The 19,723-nt window shown below is 49.6% G+C and overlaps 2 protein-coding genes across 3 annotated transcripts in view; one reads left to right on the plus strand and one right to left on the minus strand.

Annotated features, from left to right (window-relative positions):
• Window positions 1–9,176, plus strand: part of Tmem63a (transmembrane protein 63A) — a 36,579-nt gene extending 27,403 nt beyond the window's left edge. For both annotated transcript variants that reach the window (XM_047519829.1, XM_047519830.1), the window contains 8 exons: window positions 126–212; window positions 746–808; window positions 2,820–2,982; window positions 3,686–3,791; window positions 4,742–4,909; window positions 5,682–5,797; window positions 6,130–6,192; window positions 7,415–9,176. In XM_047519829.1, coding sequence (XP_047375785.1) covers window positions 126–212; window positions 746–808; window positions 2,820–2,982; window positions 3,686–3,791; window positions 4,742–4,909; window positions 5,682–5,797; window positions 6,130–6,192; window positions 7,415–7,582 — 934 coding nt within the window. In that variant the 3' untranslated portion in view covers window positions 7,583–9,176. The remainder of the gene's footprint in view (window positions 1–125; window positions 213–745; window positions 809–2,819; window positions 2,983–3,685; window positions 3,792–4,741; window positions 4,910–5,681; window positions 5,798–6,129; window positions 6,193–7,414) is intronic.
• Window positions 9,148–19,723, minus strand: part of Ephx1 (epoxide hydrolase 1) — a 38,170-nt gene continuing 27,594 nt past the window's right edge. The window contains exons 5-11 of the mRNA XM_047519832.1: window positions 17,853–18,080; window positions 17,174–17,291; window positions 15,810–15,821; window positions 15,510–15,718; window positions 14,659–14,767; window positions 10,218–10,340; window positions 9,148–9,539 (exon numbers count right to left, since the gene is read on the minus strand). Coding sequence (XP_047375788.1) covers window positions 9,338–9,539; window positions 10,218–10,340; window positions 14,659–14,767; window positions 15,510–15,718; window positions 15,810–15,821; window positions 17,174–17,291; window positions 17,853–18,080 — 1,001 coding nt within the window. The 3' untranslated portion in view covers window positions 9,148–9,337. The remainder of the gene's footprint in view (window positions 9,540–10,217; window positions 10,341–14,658; window positions 14,768–15,509; window positions 15,719–15,809; window positions 15,822–17,173; window positions 17,292–17,852; window positions 18,081–19,723) is intronic.

Genomic DNA, 19,723 nt, shown 5'->3' on the forward strand with positions numbered 1-19,723 from the left:
GCCCCCACTGAGAAGGATGTCTCCAACACCCCAAGCCAGGGTGATGGGCACAGCAGGGCCTTAACTGGGGGCACCTGGATGGAGCATTTGGGGGACCATGAGTGCTCATCTCTGACTTCCTGCAGGTCAGGGGAAAACCGGATCATGATGACCAAAGTCTACATATTCTTGATCTTCATGGTGCTGATCCTGCCCTCCCTGGGCCTCACCAGGTATGCACCTCTGCCTCCTGTCCTAAATTCAGAATCAGGGCCACCTCTGGAGAGCATTGCCCCAAGGAGAATGTGAGTGGCTTTGGAGCAGATGCGAATCCCTACAACTTTTAAGCCTGTCCTGTTCACTTGGGTTGCAGTTGTACTAGTCCATTGATTCCCCTGAAAATATCATCTTCCTTAAAAAAAAAAAGTCTGCCACAGACCTTTTTAGGGACCTCCTACTTAAGGAAGGTCTAATCAGAGCTGTGATTATCTTAAGGAGGGAAGTTTCAGTTGAAAAGCCCTAATGAGTCACATTGTAGTAAGTGGTATTGTAGAGAACAAAGGTAGACCTTGAGATCTGGCCTGTTTTTAGAGTGGAACAAAATGAAAATATATCATGGTCACCTGGTGTGTTAGAAATAGACTCTTAGGGGCTGGGGGTATCCCAGGGGAAGAGGGCTTACCTAGCATATGTGAGACCCTGGGTTCCATCCCCAGCACTACAATAAAGAAAAGAAAGAAACTGTGATTCATTTGTTTTTTTTCAGTCTGGATTTTTTCTTCCGGTGGCTCTTTGACAAAACTTCCTCTGAGACCTCTGTCAGATTGGAGTAAGTATGGGACAGATGGAGCTCTGGAGCCACTGTCCTGGGTCCATATCCATAGGGCCTCGGGCAGGGGCTGCAGTGGAAGAGTTGGGTAGTAGTCAGGTAACTTGCAACCCCTGATGTAGGGCCCACGGCATCACCAGTACCCTTGCCAGGTGCCTGGTATACACCAGGGGAACTGACCTACTTTGTGCTACCGTTGCAGAAATGTGATTAATCTTTTAGGCCAAAACTCAGTTAGTGACAGTCATTTCCATTCTTTGAAACTTACTTACTGAGCACAGAGTCGCTCAGGGAAAAGGAACTGCTGAGTCTCGGTGGTGCCAAGGAGCAGGGAAGGAGGATAATAACTAAGCATGGCAGCCAGAGAGACTGTCTGGGGATTATTTTTGTTGGGAAAATGGAGTTCAATTTATGGCTGATGTGTATGTCTTGTTAGACACTCACTTAACATAAATAGGTAATTACAAAAGTGCTATGATAAATCTTTTATACATCTTTTTCTCATTTAACCTTTACAACAAGCTAGGAGGTACATGCTATTATTATCTCCATTTTACAGATGAGGAGACTGAGACTCAGATATTTTGAATAACTCATCCAAGTTACCTAGCTAATTAGGAGACAGTTGGGATTTAAGCCCAGCCTAGATTGCATTGTACTTTGGGGCTTAATATAGGCTCAGAGGCCTGGGATTGACTCTTCTAAGGGTATGTTTGCAGGGCAAACTAGTGTACCTACCTGTAAGGATGGGGCCAAATATTTTAATTTGAGTTCTCAGGGTAGGGCAATGACTCAAGAGCTGGCAGCTCTGCATGTACCCAACCAACTCTTGTCTAGGTTGACAGTGACTTCCAGATGGCCAACTCTCAGTCCCCATCTTCTGTGATTTATCAGCAACATCTGACACATTTGATTGAGCTCCCCCACTCTTCGAAAAACTGTCTTCACTCAGCTCTGGGACTCTGCTGTCTCAGAAATCCTGTCCAGTGGTGTCACCTTCCCAGCCTCTTTCAAGTCTCCCCAACTTAAACTTTAGCTGCCTGAGGGCTCAGCCTCAGTTCTCTATCCATAGTCCCTCTCTAGGTGACCTCAGGTGCGTCCATGACTTCAGTGCTACTGAGGATGTAACTCAGAGGTAGGGTGGCTTTATATCATGCAGAGGCTCTGGGCTCTGCCCCAACATGCACGTGTATGCACACACACACACACACACACACACACACACACACACAGCAGACAACACCCACATTTATCACTCTAGACTGAACCTCCAGACTCTTCTATCCAAATCCCAGTCACTATCTCAACTCCATCTGGAGTTATGGTGAACCCTGCAGATTTTACTTTCCCCAAACCAAATGCTTGACTTTTTATTCCCAAATCTGCCATTCGCACAGTTTCCCCGCTTCCATAATATCTTTCTAGTTGCTGCAGCAAAAAACCTTGTAGTTCACCTTGTCTCCTTTATTTCCCTCCTACACCCAGTCTATTAGCTGATCCAGCAGCTCTATCTCTAAGACAGATCCAGAATCTGACCACATCTCCCTCTTCCACCAGTACTGCCCTCATCCGGTACCTGGCTGGGAGGATGACAGTAGTAGCTGTCTGCATGGTCCCCCTGCCCTTGTGCTGTTCTATGGAAATGCCAGGCACACACCTCCTTAGAGATGCCATTGTCTGGGGTTCCCTCTGCCTGAAAAGTCCCCTGTCCAGCATCCACGCGACTTGCTCCTTCATGTCTCTGCACAAGTGTCGGCTCATGAGCGAGGCCTCTCTGACAACCCTGCTTGATCCTCTGGAGCACTTATCTGGCATACTGCACATTTGGATGTTTGTGTGAATCCCCCAGACAGCACATAAATGCAGACAGTAGAGTCTGAGGCTGCTGTCTCCACAAATACGTGCTGAATGAGGGAATGAGGCTAAAGCCCTCCCAGGGGCCCCTGCCTCTCCTTCTGGTGGGAAGGAGGCTCCCTGGCTCCCAGCTGACAGACCCTGCTGGATTCCCCAGGTGCGTCTTCCTGCCGGACCAGGGTGCCTTCTTTGTGAACTACATCATCGCCTCAGCCTTTATTGGCAACGGCATGGAGCTGCTGCGGCTGCCTGGCCTCATCCTCTACACCTTCCGCATGATCATGGCCAAGACAGCTGCTGACCGCAGGAATGTCAAGCAGGTACCACCTCTGAACAACCTGAAGGCCTCTCACCTCTGTAGATTTACCTGGCCACCTACTAGAGCTAGGCACTGTGCCAAGGGCTTCTCAAACCTGGTCCAGGGCCACTTCTGCAGGAAGTTGCTTTGGGACCTGGCATGTCACCATTTAGCTTCCACTCTAATTCATGGCCTGGAGGAGAGAACTTTAGGACTTTTTTCTTTTTTCTTTTTTTTGTCTTTCTTCATTTTGTACTAGGGTTTAAACTTGGGGCAGGGGTAGGGAAGGCTTTATCACTGAGCTACACCCGCAAGCCTTTTTATTTTGAGACAAGGTCTTGCTAAGTTGCTGAGGCTAACCTCAAACTTGCAATCCTCCTGTCTCAGCCTCCTGAGTCACTGGGGTTACAAGTGTGTGCCACACATCTGGCAAGGGATTTTACATTTTAACCAATTTGGTCCCACACATATACATACAAACAACTAAAACCCTCAAATTCCTGGGCTGGGGATATAGAGCTCCTGTTCAGCTAGTACAAGGCCCTGAGTCTGATTCCCAGCACCACAAAAGAAACTAGCAGGCTGGGGGAGGAATAGCAAAGACTTCTAGAAGTGGGGTAGCCATGTGTCTCCTAGTTCCCAGATCCTCCCCCACTTAACTTGTACCCCACCACTTGGGGCACACAGAGGGGTGTTACGAGCTCCTTACCACCTCTTCCTCCCAGAACCAGGCCTTTGAGTATGAGTTTGGAGCCATGTATGCGTGGATGCTGTGTGTCTTCACGGTCATCATGGCCTACAGCATCACCTGCCCCATCATTGTGCCATTTGGTAAGTGGTCCTGGAGCCTGTTCCAGAACACATGGGCAGCTGATTCCACCAAGCCTCCCAGGGATAGTCATCATGAGGACATCGTGGATCCCAGACACCATCGGCCCTTTATAGCTTCTAGAACCAAAAACTGCCAAGGAACCACACGGGACACCAAGTTTCATTCCATATTTAAATGAATTCCTTCCACTGGCTTCCCAGCTGTGAACTCCCTTGGTACTTGTCCTTGTGTGAGGTTCTCTGGTTAGCTGACCATATCCTTCTTGGTTGATTCCCCCCACCCCTGCCAGGGGATGGAACCCGAACCTAGTACATGCTAAGTACCTGCTCTACCACTGAGCTATCAACTTATCTCCAAAGTGAGAACTTTAATTATTAGTATACTGTGTTACTTACTGCTAAAGAATCAACCAAGAGGAATTGGGGGTAGCTCAGTGGTAGGATGCATGCCTAGGATGTTCAATGCCCTGGGTTCTATGCCCAGCATTGCAAAACAAACAAAAACCAGAACCTGGCAAGTAGGAAAGGTAGCACCCACCTTCTGTGTCCCTGCTTGGAGTAAGATCTTGGGCATCTGTGGACTGTGAGGAAGGCAGGAGGGTATAGGGGTGCTGGGGTATAGGGGTTTGGTAGGAAAGGGAAGAGTAAGGCCAGCCTTCTGTATGTGAAACAGCCTTTCCCCAAGATGATTCTGGAATTTCCTTGTTCCATGGGGACAGAATCAAAGACCCTGCCATTCTTTGGGGGTCAGGAGGAAGTGAGGAAAGAGGCAGGGAGGGAGAAAAGAAGGTAGAGAATCAGCAGGCAGGTTGCATGTTTTGCCTAATTTCAAGTTTAAGCCATAGATCAGCAGCCCTACCACTACTCCATGCCAAAAGCTGCCCTGAGGAAAGGGGCAGAGAGGCCCTTGAGGCCTAGCAAGGACTGCAGCTCACAGCCCGCCTCTGCAGGCCTCATCTACATTCTGCTCAAGCACATGGTGGACCGGCACAACCTCTACTTCGTCTACCTCCCAGCCAAGCTGGAGAAGAGGATCCACTTTGCCGCAGTGAACCAGGCCTTGGCTGCTCCCATCCTCTGCCTCTTCTGGCTCTTCTTCTTCTCCTTCCTACGGCTGGGTGAGGGGCCTTTGTGACCTGGGGGGGGGGGGGGCGGGCAGCCATTGGCCTCATAGTCCTGCATCCATACCAGACTGCCAGATCCCTTACTGCTTTTGTGGTATCAATTTGGTGTCCAATCAGAACATGGTGCCCCAGGGTGAAGGCTGATGGGTATCCAATCAGAATGTGGTGCCCCAGGGTAAGGGTAAGTTGCACCTAAGGGTAGGTTGGTGTTGACAACCCAGCCTCTGAGCTAGCTCAAGCTCAGATATCACCTGAAGGCTTGGTCAGTTGCCTCAGACCCTAGGGAGAAGACATCCCTTTATCAACTCTGGGGGGACTGAACCCAGGGGTATGGGGAAGCTGGTCCAGATTGCTCTTTGGGTATTGTCCAGGTCCTCATGACTTATAGGGCAGAGGGTGTGGGGACACACTGGAGGGAAAACTGATATTCTCAGGAAAAAGAAAAAGGCAGAAGACATGTGATTCTGCCACAGTCAGGCTGGGGGAGCCTCCATCTTACCTAGCCCAGGGTAGTCTCCCCCAGAGACTGGAGGGAACTATCCCAGCAAGGAGGCTATAAATGGCCACTGACTTGGCATCCCAGTGCCTGAAATCTAACCAGGAATAATGGTAACCATTCCACAGGTCACTCTGTGCTCCTGGCTGTGAGGACACCATTCTGCCTGCTGGAGTGAGAGATAGGGTGGGGTTGGGGAGAAGTCACACACAATTCCTGCACCAGGCATGGCCCCCACCGCTAACCTCAAGGCTGACATTTCTGTCCCAGGTCTGAAGGCCCCTGCCACCCTATTTACCTTCCTGGTTGTGCTGCTCACCATCCTGGTCTGCCTGGCTTACACTTGCTTTGGATGCTTCAAGCACCTCAGCCCTCTGAACTACAAGGTACATGTCCCCCTCCTCTGTTGCCCAGCGAAGATGCTGGAGAAGACAATGGGTTCCCTCTCCACCCCTCCCTTATCCACACAGCAACAGCCTTCTCCAGATTGTATTTATTCCTTGGAAAAGCGTGGGTAGCAGGGTGTGATGTGAAACCTCCCTCCTTTCCCTCATCCCTGCTCCCAGCACCCACACCCCACCCCATCTTGGGCTGGGCTACTGGGAAAGTGGTGCCAGCTGGTACTATTATTCTGCATGTTAATAGTCATTTGTTTGGAGGGGCTAGTTCAGGGAGGTCAGTTTTGTTTATCATTGTGAGTCTTTGCTGTTATCTGCAGACAGAAGAATCATCAAGTGACAAAGAAAGTGAGACAGAGTCCCACGTGCCCCCACCGTTCACAGTAAGCTATCTTTATCTATCCTCACCCCTGAGTGCTTGTTGCCCTCTCTCGCTCTGGTGGTAAAGGTACCATCCAGACAGGTCCTGGCTGATTGATGTGCTTTGATCATCTCTTGTTAGGATAGAAATCCCTTGATCATGTGGCAGGCAAGTCTCTGAATTAATGTAAATGGAGAAAGAATTCCTAGTCCCTCTGGATATTTTAACCTGCATATCTTTAGCCACATCAGTCACTGGGAAGATAATTGGTCTTGGCAAATGTTCACCTATCCCCCTAGGTTTGGTTCCCTGCTCCCTTTCCCTCTCTGCAGACCTAATGTCTGATGGGTCTGTGGCTTTAAGGGAACTGCATCAGGAGCCCTGTGGTTAGACGAAGCTTTACCACCAGCCACTCACCTGCCTGTGTGAGGTCCCCTACTGGGCACTAGGAGGTGTCGAATGTAGTCCCCCTTGAGTTCAACGAATGGATGATGTGCCTGCTTTAGAGGGAGGTATAATGCTCAAAAGATACCAGAACTCTTTACTGGGCTAGTTCTCCCTGCCTCTGGTCTCCAGTGTCCTCCTCCTAGGGCGACCATCCTGACAGACGTGAAGCTAGGGTGGTGGCCTATCTCATCAGCAGTGTTCTTTCCAGTGTCTGCCTCCTGGGTGTCAGGCACTCTTATCAGTGTCTATCCTTGGAAAAGCCCCAGAGGAAAAGGTTCTCAGAGAGATTCATTACCCAGAGACACCTGTGCTATGCAAGTCAGGCAAGGGGAAAGCAGGACAGGTGGAGGATGTAAATGCTTCATTCTCAGCCTGAGTCTGGGGAGGTGTGGGGCAGGGCTGTATGCCCAGGGCCAGGAGCCAGACCCTGGAATGGGGAGGATGCATAATTTATACAGACCTGCCTCTGTAGATAGATTTATTTTTCCTATATAAAGTGAAAAATTCTCAATAGAGTCCATTGCTAGGAAGTTTTGTTTCCTCTGAGAAATACAGGAAACTTCTCTGTTGTGCTTCCTTCTATATGATCATGAGAACTGTGTCATTGGTTGTGTTTTTTGTTTTGCCCTGGCTGCTGGGAAATTCTGCAATTGGCATATTTTGTGTCCTGATGTCCTCAGTTGATGATGTTATTTCTTTGCATGGGTCCTTCTGCTGGAAGGAGGGGCATTAGGGGAATGGGTGTGGAATCTCATGCCTGCCACTACCCAGGCACTGACTCCTCTATCTGTTGACAGCCCTATGTGCCCCGGATTCTGAATGGTTTGGCCTCAGAGAGGACAGCCCTGTCCCCACAGCTGCAACAGACCTATGGTGCCATCCACAACATCAGTGGGACTCTCCCTGGACAGCACTTGGCCCAGAGCCCTGCGGACAGTGTGGCTTCTGCCTACCAGGAGGCCTGAGGATGGGCAAGCTGCTGGTCCGGGCCAGACTCAGAAACCCCAGAAAAGACTCAGGTGGAAAAGCAGCATGACTCCAACCTCTACCAAGTTCAGGACTTCTTTCCATCTATTTTAAGCCACACTGTTCTGAAAAGATAGAACCAGAAGGGCCTGGGACTCAGGTCCTTAGTTGAGGGGAAGGATTTGGACTGCCAGGGTAAGAGCCTTCAAGGGGTCCTCTTTTTTTTCTGTTCACAGCAGAAGTGTGGGTAGCAACTGTGGCTCCCTACCTTCATTTGCTCACTTGAGATTCTGCACATTTATGTTCCCATTCCCACTCCCGTGCAAGCTTCCAGCTCTGTAGCTGGGACAACCGCCATTCCCAGTGGTTTGTAGCCAAGATCATGTGTGGGAATTTTAATGCCCAGACTGATTAGCCCTGAAGATTATGTTGGATGATAAGGAGAAATGTAACAAGGGGAAGGCCTTGTCTGTCTGAGTGCCCAGTCACAGCCTGTCCCTCTGCAGGCTCATGGACAACTAATGACCAGAAAGCCTGCAGTCATCATGTCTGAGAGGAAGCCTAGATGGGAGTCCAGCATGCACCTGCCCCTAGCCAGGCAGCCCCTGCAACCTGCTCCTGAAGTGAGCTGTGGGGAGCTGGGGTGGGAGTACCAGGGCTGGCCGCAGTGGGCTCCTGCCAGCTGTGCCCACACGCCTCCATCCCACCATGGGTCTAGGTTTTTGTCATGTTGCCAGGGATTCTGTGACTGGGTAAGGGAGAGAAAATGAGGGGACAGAGGCAAGCCCCTTCTTCAGAAAAGGGGCCTCTTCTTCAAGACAAGATTGGGGAGAAAGGCAGAGAAAATGAAGATTATTAAGAATGTAAGTGCCCATGGTCTAGGCTGGTGAGATCAGGTCTCAGGGCAAGTGTGTGGAGTTCCACTCCAGGAAGGCTCCCTCCAGCTTCAAGATGGGGAGGGGCTGTGCTCAGGGCCTTCGTGGTTAGTAGAGAGGAGTGAGGAGGGTGTCTGGGCTGGATGCAGGGCTGTCTGCTGCCCTTGAGTTGCGACCCTGCAGGAAGTACTGGCAGCACCTTACCTTTTTCCTTCCTACAGGATCTCAGGACTGGGACCTGACTGAACTTTTGCCCAAATGCCTCCTCCCTGCTGCCTCCAGGGGGCACCAAAGGGGCCAGATGCACACAGAAGCCAGGGGCAAGGCGAGGGTGTGGAGGGTTGAGAGGGGTTTCCGTGCACAGAGCTGTCCACAGAGTGTCCACCAAGGCTCCCTCCAGCTGTAGGCCCCACCTACGCTTGTCCACAGCCCTGGCTGGGCCCGGGCAAGCACACCTCTGCCGAGTGACCTTGATCCTGGGAGGCACTAGGGCAGTGCCACCTGTTCTTTGGGGGCTGCTTCCTAAAGGGTGGTCCTGGTCAGTGACCTTGGCCTCTAAAAGCTTCTCCTACCTTTCTCAGCAAGGAGGGGCAGCAGAGAGCTGGCGGGGGGGGGACTTCCCAGCACAAATGTGGGCCTACCAGCTCTCTGAAAGGGGAGTCCCAAGCTTGTTATTTGGGTCCAGCCACTCTTAGAAGTAAAATCATTTATTATCAAAGCCATGTTGCATAACGGGTGTGTCTAAAAGTGGAGGGGTAAGCTGGGCTTCCAGAGCGGGCAGGGGACAGAACTGAGCCCCTTCTTCAGAAAACGGGCGTCTTCTTTAAGACAAGACTGGGGAGCAGGGCTGCTTCCGAGGCCACGGTCAGTCCCCACGTGTCACTGTTGCTCCACCAGTGTAACAAACTTGCGGATGTCTTGAGCGAGCAGCTTGGGCTCCTCAAAGGCAGCAAAGTGGCCTCCTGCGGCCATGTAGGAATAAGAGATGAGTTTGGGGAACTTGGATCTCAGCCACGTTTGTGGGACATGCATGATCTCACAAGGGAAGGCAGCAAAGCCCGTGGGCACGAAGACCTTCATCCTAGAAGGAACACAAATTCCAAGAGGGGTGAGCCTGCGGTGTGCACTCTCTGGTCCCCCCACAGCAGGGGGTCCAAGGGCTCAGGTCACACATATAGAACCATAAAGAAAAGGGTAGACCCAAGTTTTTTGTTTGTTTGTTTTTGGGGTTTCGTTTTTGGTACTGGGGATTGAACTTGGGCACTCAACCACTGAGCCACATCCCCAGCCCTATTTTGTATTTTATTTAGAGACAGGGTCTCACCGAGTTGCTTAGCACCTCGCTTTTACTAAGGATGGCTTTGAACTTGCAATCCTCCTGCCTCAGCTTCCTGAGCTGCTAGGATTACGGGTGTGTGCCACTGCACCCAGCTTAGACCCAGCTTAGACCCCCTATACCCCTCAACTCAGGACCAACTCACTCAGGACCCTGTGTTTTCTGGGAAGACCACCCAGGCAGGGGCATGGGACAGCAATCTAAGACCTCATGTTTGCTTGCCTTTCCCTTTGATGCCACCGGAGGCTCTAAATATGGGACTTGGAAATCCCAGAACCATTAGTGCCACACCAGGCCAGCATTCTGGGCTAGGGGGAGGCCCTGAGGAACATCTGGGGGCCAGGCCTGGTGTTCCCTCAGCCATGCCCACCCCCTGCCTCCCCGCCACCACTTGAGTTAAAGACCAGGCTCAGCCAGGCTCACCGATCATGCTTTTGGGTCAGACCCTGTCCCAGGTTCTCCTTGTAGAAGCGCTGGGAGGAGACTATGGTCTTTGTTGTCCAGTAGAGCATGATGTTGATCAGCAGATCATCCAGAGAGAACTTCCTGGGAAAGCAGAACACAGAACCCCAATTTCAGTGCCAAATGTAGTTGTATAAAAAGCAAAGCACTGCCACATTCTGCTGTAGGCAGCAGCCAAGGCCCCTGGCTTCCCTCCTCAGATATCATTGCAAGGTAAGTGGCATTTCCCTGTCACAGGCAGGCTTGGCCCAGGGTCACCAGCTACTGTGAAGACCCTTGATGCAGAGTGCTGACCACAAAGTAGCACGTTTGTCTAATTCATTGATTCCTTTCAACAACCCACCTGAGTAGGTAGTGCTATCTGTTTTATTGCTAGGAGGAAAATCCAAACCCAGGCACTTTGGTCCAGGATACATATTCCACAGCCCCCACCCCTGTCCTGCTGGCCTCAGCTCTACCACAGTAGGCTCTGCCAATTCCACCCTCCAGAAAAGCCCAGTTCCGGGGATCCAGGGTTCTCTAGGGCAGTGAATTTCCCACTTCCCAGAATCCTAAGGGACTTCTGTACTCATTGGATGCTGCCCGGACTTGGAGCTCCAGGAGGCAGGAAGAGGCCCGGCTCTGAGTCTCCCTCAGGACCCAGCACACAAGCTGACTGGAGGCAATGAACTGAGAAGGCCAGTTAAGAGATCCAAGTTCTGGTCACGGCCATATTACCAAAGAGCCCTGGGACTCTGGTAATTGTTTGCATTGCAGGTTCCCCAGGTTTTCCTCTGACAAAAACAGGATTATCAATACATAGGAAAATGGAAGTGTCAGAAGTAAGACCACTCTACAAAATTCAGGTCCATTAGTATGATAGCCTGTTCATCCAGAATTTTAGAACTCCCAAGTTAATGCAGTGATAATTCACTTATTGAGCACTGACTGTGTGCTAGGTGCTAAGGCTCCAAAGATGCATGAGGCTGGGTGCCTTCCTGGAGGAGGGATCTTATGGCACAGCAGAGAGACTGAATCATTGGCTACACTGTCCCATGACAGAGGTGGGGGTAAATTTTGTGAGGTGGGGGGACAGACACAAGTTTTGCCCCAGGGGAGGGAGAAGTCAGGGAAGGCTTCTCAGAGGTGACCTTTGCACTTCTGAGATGAGAGAAAAATGAGGGGCAGGGTGTTTAGTCAGATAGCTTGGCCAGGGCAGCAGGCCAAATGCAGAGGGCAGTCACAGGGACTAAACTGCCTTTGGAGACCACTGAATCCGTCCATCTGCTTCCTTGGCTCAACTGTCAGTGACCTCCTCCCTGGCCTGGCCACTGTCTAAGATCTCATGTCACCCCCAAGGCCCTTCTTCTACCTGCCTTCCCTCCATGGTCCCCTCCCCTTCCTTCTCCCTGTCCTCTCCTTCCATCCCTCCTCAACCCTGCACCTTGAAACTGTCCCTGCTGCCCAGGCCTTGTAGGTAGGGGCCTCTCACTAGTTTTTGTCCCCCTGGCCTATCTGTCCCCCTCCCTCTTTCTTTCCCCGCTCCTTGGTAGCCAATAAGGCTTTCCCCAGCATCCTGCTGCCTTTCTCGAACCACGAACTCCATCACCAACAAGTGGGAATAATCTCAGGTCCAACCCCTCCTGAGCTCCAGATCTGTGGGTTCAGTTACCAAGTGAACATCTCTACCTGGACAAGAATGAGCTCAGCATCTCTGCTGAGGCCTTCCCCTGATACCACACCCCCCATACACTTATGCATGCTCACGTGGACACACATACACACGTACACACTCACATACGGTGACTCCCCTTTTCATCCCCCATTCCCCAGCTTGAAAAATGGCATCTCCAGGCCCTAGCGGTGGAGCCAGAAGCCTGGGTCCTTGTGGAGTCTTCCCCCTCCCTGTTCCCTCCAAGCCCTGGCTGCCCTCACTCCACTCCCACCTATTTCTGTCCTGTGGTTGTTCCCTGAATTATAGACACTTCCTGGGCCTCTTGCCTGGCCCTCAGCTCGAGAGCAATGAGTTGATTCATTAGAAGCCAATTCACCCCAAACGGACACTTGGCTGAATTTGCTTGTTTCCCTCAGCTATTTAGATCAGCTTATTATTGAGCTACAGCTCAAGTTCTTTTTATTTTATTTTTTTATGTTGAGACAGTTTTTTGAGACAATTTTAAGTTGCACAGGCTGGCTTTGAACTTTCAATCCTCTGTCTCAGTTTTCCAAGTAGCCAAGATTATAGGCATGTACCACCACACTCAGCATGTGTGTGTGTGTGTGTGTGTGTGTGTGTGTTTGTGTGTGTGCATTGTGTGTGTGTGTGTGTGTGTGTGTGTGGTGCTGGGGATGGAACCCCAGGGTCTTACTCATGCTAGGCAAGTGTTTACCACTGAGCTACTGCCCCAGCCCTAGTTAATTACATTTTCAATTTCTGAATAACACGTATTTTAAGGAATATTCAATTCACCTGTGCCCTGCTCCTGACTAATGAAGCTGGAGGCAGGAAGGAGAGGGAGAGGCTGATGGCAAAAGAGAGGCATCAGGAAGGCATTCATACTAAGTAGGAAAACATGAAGAATGCATGTTATAAGAGGCTTCTTGGGAATGAAGAACATATGAAGACATTTTCATATTCAGGAATATGTTCTTCTTACTCCTCAATCTTTCCTCTCTGAAATTCTGATCTCTAGCAGCAACAGCATGCAGTAGGGAAAGTGAATGTCCTTCTTAGGCAATGAACTTAGAGCTGGCTATTTAGGCATCACTAGCTACATTGAAATCATATGCATTTTTTTTAAAGCAGGGATTGAATCCAAGGGTGCTTAACCACTGAGTCACATCCCCAGTCCTTTTTCATATTTTATTTGGAGACAGGGTCTCAGTTTCTTAAGGCCTCACTAAATTGCTGAGGCTGCTTTGAACTCGAAATCCTCCTGCCTCAGCCTCCCGAGCTGCCGAGATTACAGGCGTGTGCCACTGCACCCGGCTTCATGTGCGACTTTGTGGTGCTGGGGATTGAGCTCAGGGCTTTGCATATGCTAGCTCTACCACTGAGCTACACCCACTGCCCCTAGATGAATGCCCTTTTAAATGTAATTTCGATGATAAAATGAAAACCAGTCAGTGATACTATAATTAAACTAAACACGTAAACTCTGTGAACTGGCTTTCGCCAAGTTAGCAGAGTGCTTCTATCTCTCTTTGGCTCTGTTCACAGCTTGAAAACTACCACAACCACCATTTCCATCCTACTGTGTTAGTGGTTTTTCGAGAACACAGATCTCATCCCATCAGTCCCCTGCTTAGAGTGTTGGTGTTCCCTGTAGCCAGGGCAGGTGCTGCAGAGCTGCCCAGGTCTGGCAAGACCCATACCTGGCTGCAGGCACGTGTGTGCAAGGAGCAGGCCCCTTGCCACAGTGGTCCTAATGAAACTCCATCCGCCCCTGGGTCCTGCTGAGTGTGAGGTGGGGAAAAGAGATCTCAGGGGGAGGGCTTGGTGAGGCTCCCGGAGGACCCACTTAGAGGAATGAGTTCGGGGTCTGTCCCTAATGACTAGCCTGTGGACAAGTCACCCTTTCCAGTGTACCTTGCATTTTATTGTTTTTCTCTTTACCTGAATTCCTTTCCTCCATCCAGTAAACTCCTACTCATTCTTCAAGTCCCAGATCAAATATTTTTGCAGTCCCTTCCCCTCTGTCCCTTAGACAAAGTAAACTCTCATCTTTCGGATTTCCTACAGTCCTTTGCATATTATCTTTAGAGTTTGTTCATCTAGCACCTATTTATTGCTGGGCCTAAGCATGGCAGAGAGAGAGTCCCTGCCCCAAGGCAAATCCAGTCTCATTCCACTCTCTATTCCCCGTGCCCAGTCCTGTGTCTGGTGGTCTGTGTGCCACTGAAGGAATAAAGAAAGGGTGGGCCCTGGAAAGTCAGTCAGAGCTGACCTTGCGAAGTGGGAGACGGGCCAGGGAGTGCAGAGTCACACACTCTAAGGCACAGCCTCTAAGGCTCCAGGAGACAGGACACTGCCCCCACCCGAGTCCTCCTGCAGCCCCCATCTTGATCAGCTTCCACAGAGCACACAGGGCTCCCCAGGGGTTCAGGAGGAGCTAGCTATTCTTGGCAATGAAGAAGTGTTCACTGCCCTCAACTCACTCATCCCAGGAGGGGGTTGTGTGTCCTGCATCCTGTTCCTCACCACCCCACTGTGAGGCTTGGAGCAAGTCCCTAGATGCCGCCTCATCCCCCAAATGGGGACACATTGGTCACAGTGTTAGGATTTGTGGGAAACTCAATGACAGCTGGAACTTGCTGACCTCCCCATGTGGAGAAACCAGAGATGGGGACCAAGAGGGTGGGTGGGGTGAGGAAGGTGGCTGCTGTGACCTGGGTCCTGACAGGGGGTTGAGGGGGACCTTACTTCTCCAGGCCTCCATCTTCCAGGTTCCGGAATTCTGAACTGGTCCAGGTAGAGAACTTCTCTAGAATGTAGGCAGCCAGTCCCACAGGAGAGTCATTCAGAGCACAGCCTGGGTGGGAAGGAGTAAGGGAGGGACTCAGGCCTGGGTGCCTAGGCACCGGGACCTGGCCATCAGGACTGAGCTGAGGTGCTGGCCCCACGGAGTACTACATATGACATTTCCTTACCCCTTGAAGCTTCATGGGATAAATTGGGGTAATACTTCCCATGATCTCATGGGGATTCATACAGAATATGTGCACTTTTCTTCAAACTTAACGGTCTATATCTGGGTTTGGTGATACTCAAGTGAGAAGTATCTATCTATCATCTATCTTGCAGTGCTGGGGATCAAACCCAGGGCCTTGTGCATGCTGGGTAAATACTATACCACTGAGTTATGTCCCTAGCCCAGGACGCTATTTTTAAGGAGATAAATTTCGAGGGTTTTGTGTTTTGGGGGTCCACACGCCCTGATATTGAAAAACAAGAAGCAACCTAAAAATCCAAATAGGGGAATTAGTTACAAATAAATATAGATTCACCCATAATCTGTCAATGATGCATAAACTCACTTCTATGGGGAAATCCAAGTTAAGGGTCCAAAGAGCTCTGAGAAGGGAAGAGGATGTGACTCAGTGGCAGACTGCTCACCTAGCATGCCTGAGAGGCCTTGGGTCCCATCCCTAGCCCTGCAAATAAACAAAACACCTAACCCCTCCCCACACAACAATAACAAAACTAGCTCTTAGTTCCTTACGAGGGGTTTTCATTCTGGAGGCAGCGAGGTCCCCCAACCCCAGCATGCTCACCCACGGTGTCTGGCTTGGTGGCTTGGATGTGTAGGTAACCGCTCTCCCTCATGATGTTATAGAAAATCTTTTCCTTCCAAGGAAACAGCAACTCCACATCTCTCTCAGTGTAGCCAAAAAATCCTGCGAAACGCCGTCCCATGAGGAGGCTCAGGTTGGATAAATTTCTTGCAATAAAAGCCATGTTCAAGTGCAGGCCTTTCACATGTCTGAGGGCAGAGAAACCGGTTTAGGCGAGGTTGTGCTAGTATAAGAAAGGCGTCAAGAAGAGATGGAGGAGGAAAGGACAGACCAGAGGACTGAGGTGCCAGCCTCCTTCAGTACCTGCCCCTCTTGGGGAGTCCACATGAGTTGGAGCAGAGGGGTTGAGGAAGAAAATACAGTTTCTAGCTAAGGAAATGAATAGACACTTCACAGAAGAAGATCTACAAGCAATCAACAAACATATGGAAAAATGTTCCACATCTCTAGTAATAAGAGAAATGCAAATCAAAACCACCCTAAGATTCCATCTCACCCCAATTAGAATGGCGATTATCAAGAATACAAGCAACAACAGGTGTTGGCGAGGATGTGGGGAGAAAGGTACACTCATACATTGCTAGTGGGGCTGCAAATTAGTGCAGCCACTCTGGAAAGCAGTGTGGAGACTCCTTAGAAAACTTGGAATGGAACCACCATTTGACCCAGCTATCCCACTTCTCGGCCTATACCCAAAGGACTTAAAATCAGCATGTTACAGAGATACAGTCACATCAATGTTCATAGCTGCTCAGTTCACAATAGCCAGATTGTGGAACCAACCTAGATGTCCTTCAATTGATGAATGGATAAAGAAACTGTGGTATATATATACAATGGAATATTAGCCATAAAGAATGATAAATTATGGCATTTGCAGGCAAAATGGGTGAAATTGGAGAATATCATGCTAAGTGAGATAAGCCAATCTCAAAAAAACAAAGGATGAATGATATCACTAATAAGTGGATGATGACACATAATGGGGGTGGGAGGGGTTAGTGTTAGGGTTAGAGTTAGGGTTAGGGAGGGGGGCAAGAATGGAGGAAGGAAGGACTGTATAGAGGGAAAAGAGGGGTGGGAGGGGTGGGGGGAAGGGAAAAAATGACAGAATGAATCAAACAGCATTACCCTATGTAAATTTATGATTACACAAATGGTATGCCTTTACGCCATGTACAAACAGAGAAACAACATGTATCCCATTTGTTTACAATAAAATAAAATTAAAAAAAAAAAAAAGAAAATACAGTTTCTAGAGCATTCCGTTCAGGGCTTCTCCAGAGTGTGGTTCCCCCAGAAAAGTCTAATCTCCCACTTTTACCTCATCTCACTGGCTGTCTCTGCCTGGACACCTGGCCCAGAGTCACCAACCCTGTGTTACACCAAATGGGAGGATCCAGGTCAACATGCCCACATGCCCTGTGGAATTATCAGAAAACCTCTCCTCTTTCCTGTGGGCACACAAGCATCTCTGCCTGGGTGGCCCCTGGCAAGAGGGAGCCCCAAAGTTCAGACACTATGCCCAGGCAGGACCTGGTGTGAACCACCCTGCTGTCCAGATGCCTGCCCTGATCAAAGATCCTTTTAGAAGTTCTGTACATGCACACACACCTGAATGAGAGCTCACCTGGGCACCCAGCTGAGCCATGTTGGTGCAGATCAGGGAACCCCAGTCCCCACCTTGAATATAGAATTTCTGGAAGTCCAGTCGCAGCATCAGTTTATAAAAGATCCTTGCACAGGCCACGGTGTTGAAGCCTGGTTGTGAAGGGGAAAAAAGAATGGAGTCACAGGGAGGCCATTTCTTGGATTTGTGAAATTCCTCAGATCCACCTCTCCACAGGGCGAGGAGAGAGCTGTGCACAGGAGGCAAGGAGGAGTCCTTGGGCCCAAAGGGGGGAGGGGTCCTCTAGTTCCAGAAGACAGTGTGCCCTGTGCCGACTTCTGTGCAGGGGCAGTGAATGGACAGCTGCTCTGCCCAGCAGTATGGGCATGGAGGGGCTTGGGACAGCCCCATGACGTGTCTATGGGCCCACACTGCATAGGACCTGCATGTGGACCTGCTCTTGAGCAGAGTCATGAAAACACAAGAGTCCAAGTCCTGAGCAGCACTGAGCAGTGCTGACCATTGCTCTACCCAGCCTATGGCCCACCACCTCCTCATTCGGATCCTGAGATATGCTGGCCCTTTAGCATAAGAAAAATGCCTCTCAGACCCCCTTCTCCCCCAGTCTCTCTGGTCCCCTGCCCGCCCCATCCTCTTAGAAGGCATGGCCTCCCAGCAGCACACCCCACCCCCCTCACCCCACCACCCCGTACCCTTCTTGTAAGATGCCTCTGAGAAGCCGTAGCCAGGAATGGAAGGGCAGATGACTTCAAAAATATGCTCATCACTCAGACCATGGCTCTTGGGGTCAGTCAGGAGTGGGATGATCTTATAAAACTCGTAAAAGGAGCCGGGCCAGCCGTGCACCATCAGCAAGGGCTTTGGGGTGCGACCCGAAGGCAGCTGTGGGGGCTTCACGTGGATGAAGTGGATGTCCAGCCCTGGAGGATGGAGCACAATTGTGGGGAAGGGGAGAAGATGGGGAGGCTGTAGTCCTAAGAGTGCCTAGGCGGGCTCCCAGCCTCCAGGGCACGGGCAGTGTGTGCTGCCCACTTTGTGCCCGCCACCATGGTACCGTTCACAGTACTGTTTCACACCTGCTCTGCAGGTGTCCTTGCTCGCTCCGACTTCACAGTCCCCCTGCTTGGAAGGGAGCAGGGCCATGTGCACCATTGGGTCCCCAGGGCCCAGAACAGTTCCTGGGTGATGGTGGGGCTCAGCAAACATTTGTTCAATTATTTAAAAATCAGGGGAGAGGGAGAAGATGTGGATTTAATTAACATAGAAAATAGTTCACTGCTAGTTGGTAAAAGTGGATTATCAAGTCAGGGTCATTGTATGATCCAATTTTTTGTGAACAGTTACAGGCATGCATATATATTCATGAAGATGTTCCTCAACTTAAGTTGAAAATTTCTTGGTTTGTGTGTGTGTGTGTGTGTGTGTGTGTGTGTGTGTGTGTGTGGTGTGGTGTGGTGGTACTGGGAATTGAATCCTTTTTATTTTTTATTTTGAGACAGGCCCTTGCCAAATTGTCCAGGCTAGCCTTGAATTTGAGATTCTCCTGCCTCAGGCTTCTAAGTAGCTGGGATTATAGGGATGTACCACCACACTTGGCTTAAGATGAAAATTTCCTAAGTCTAAAATGCATTTAAGGGTTGGGGATGTGGCTCAGTAGAGCAATCACCTAGCATGTGCAAGGTCCACACAGGTTCCATCCCCTACACCATAAAAAATAAATAAACACTAAATAAAATGCATTGAATATGCCTGACCTACTAAACTCCTAGCTGAGCAACACAGTCCACTGTAGAGAATCAGTGGCTTCCTCTCATGAACGTGGGGCTGTCTGGGAGCTGTGCCTATAGCATATCACTAGCCTGGGAAAAGATCCAAATTCAAATATGGTTTCTACTGAATGCATATTGCTTTCACACCATTGTAAAAGTTAAAAATGATAAATGGAACCATTGTAAGTCAGGGACTATCTGTACTGTGAATGTATGAATTTAAGCGTCTGAGAATGAACTCCAAAAATGTACAAAGTCATTCTCCATGAGCAGTAAAACCAAGTGTTTTTATTTTTTCTCATTGTGTTATATGTATATCTAATTCTTCTACAATGAACATATCCTAAGTGCATAACTTTTCCCCATATACACTGACATAAACAATTATTATTATTTTTCCCAATTATAAAACATAACTTTTTAATTTTTAAAAATTGTTATTGTTGCAGGGTATGGTGGTGCACACCTGTAATCCCAGCAGCTTGGGAGGCTGAGGCAGGAAGATTATGAGTTCAAAGTCAGTCTCAGTCACTTACCAAGGTCCTATGCAAATCAGTAAGACCCCGTCTCTAAATAAAATACAAAAAAGGGCTTTTTTGTGGCTCAGTGATTAAGTGCCCCTGAATTCAATGCCTGGTGTAAAAAAAAAATTGTTATTATTATTTTTTTTGCAATACAATTTATTCACATTTTTTCCTGGGGATAGAACCCCGGGCCTTGAGCATGCTAGGTAAGCACTCTACCACTGACCCCCACCCCCACCCATAACATTTTTTTAAGTGGAGAATTTCTTT

This window comes from Sciurus carolinensis, chromosome 12, assembly GCF_902686445.1.
Source record: "Sciurus carolinensis chromosome 12, mSciCar1.2, whole genome shotgun sequence".
Taxonomy (NCBI): Eukaryota; Metazoa; Chordata; class Mammalia; order Rodentia; family Sciuridae; genus Sciurus; species Sciurus carolinensis.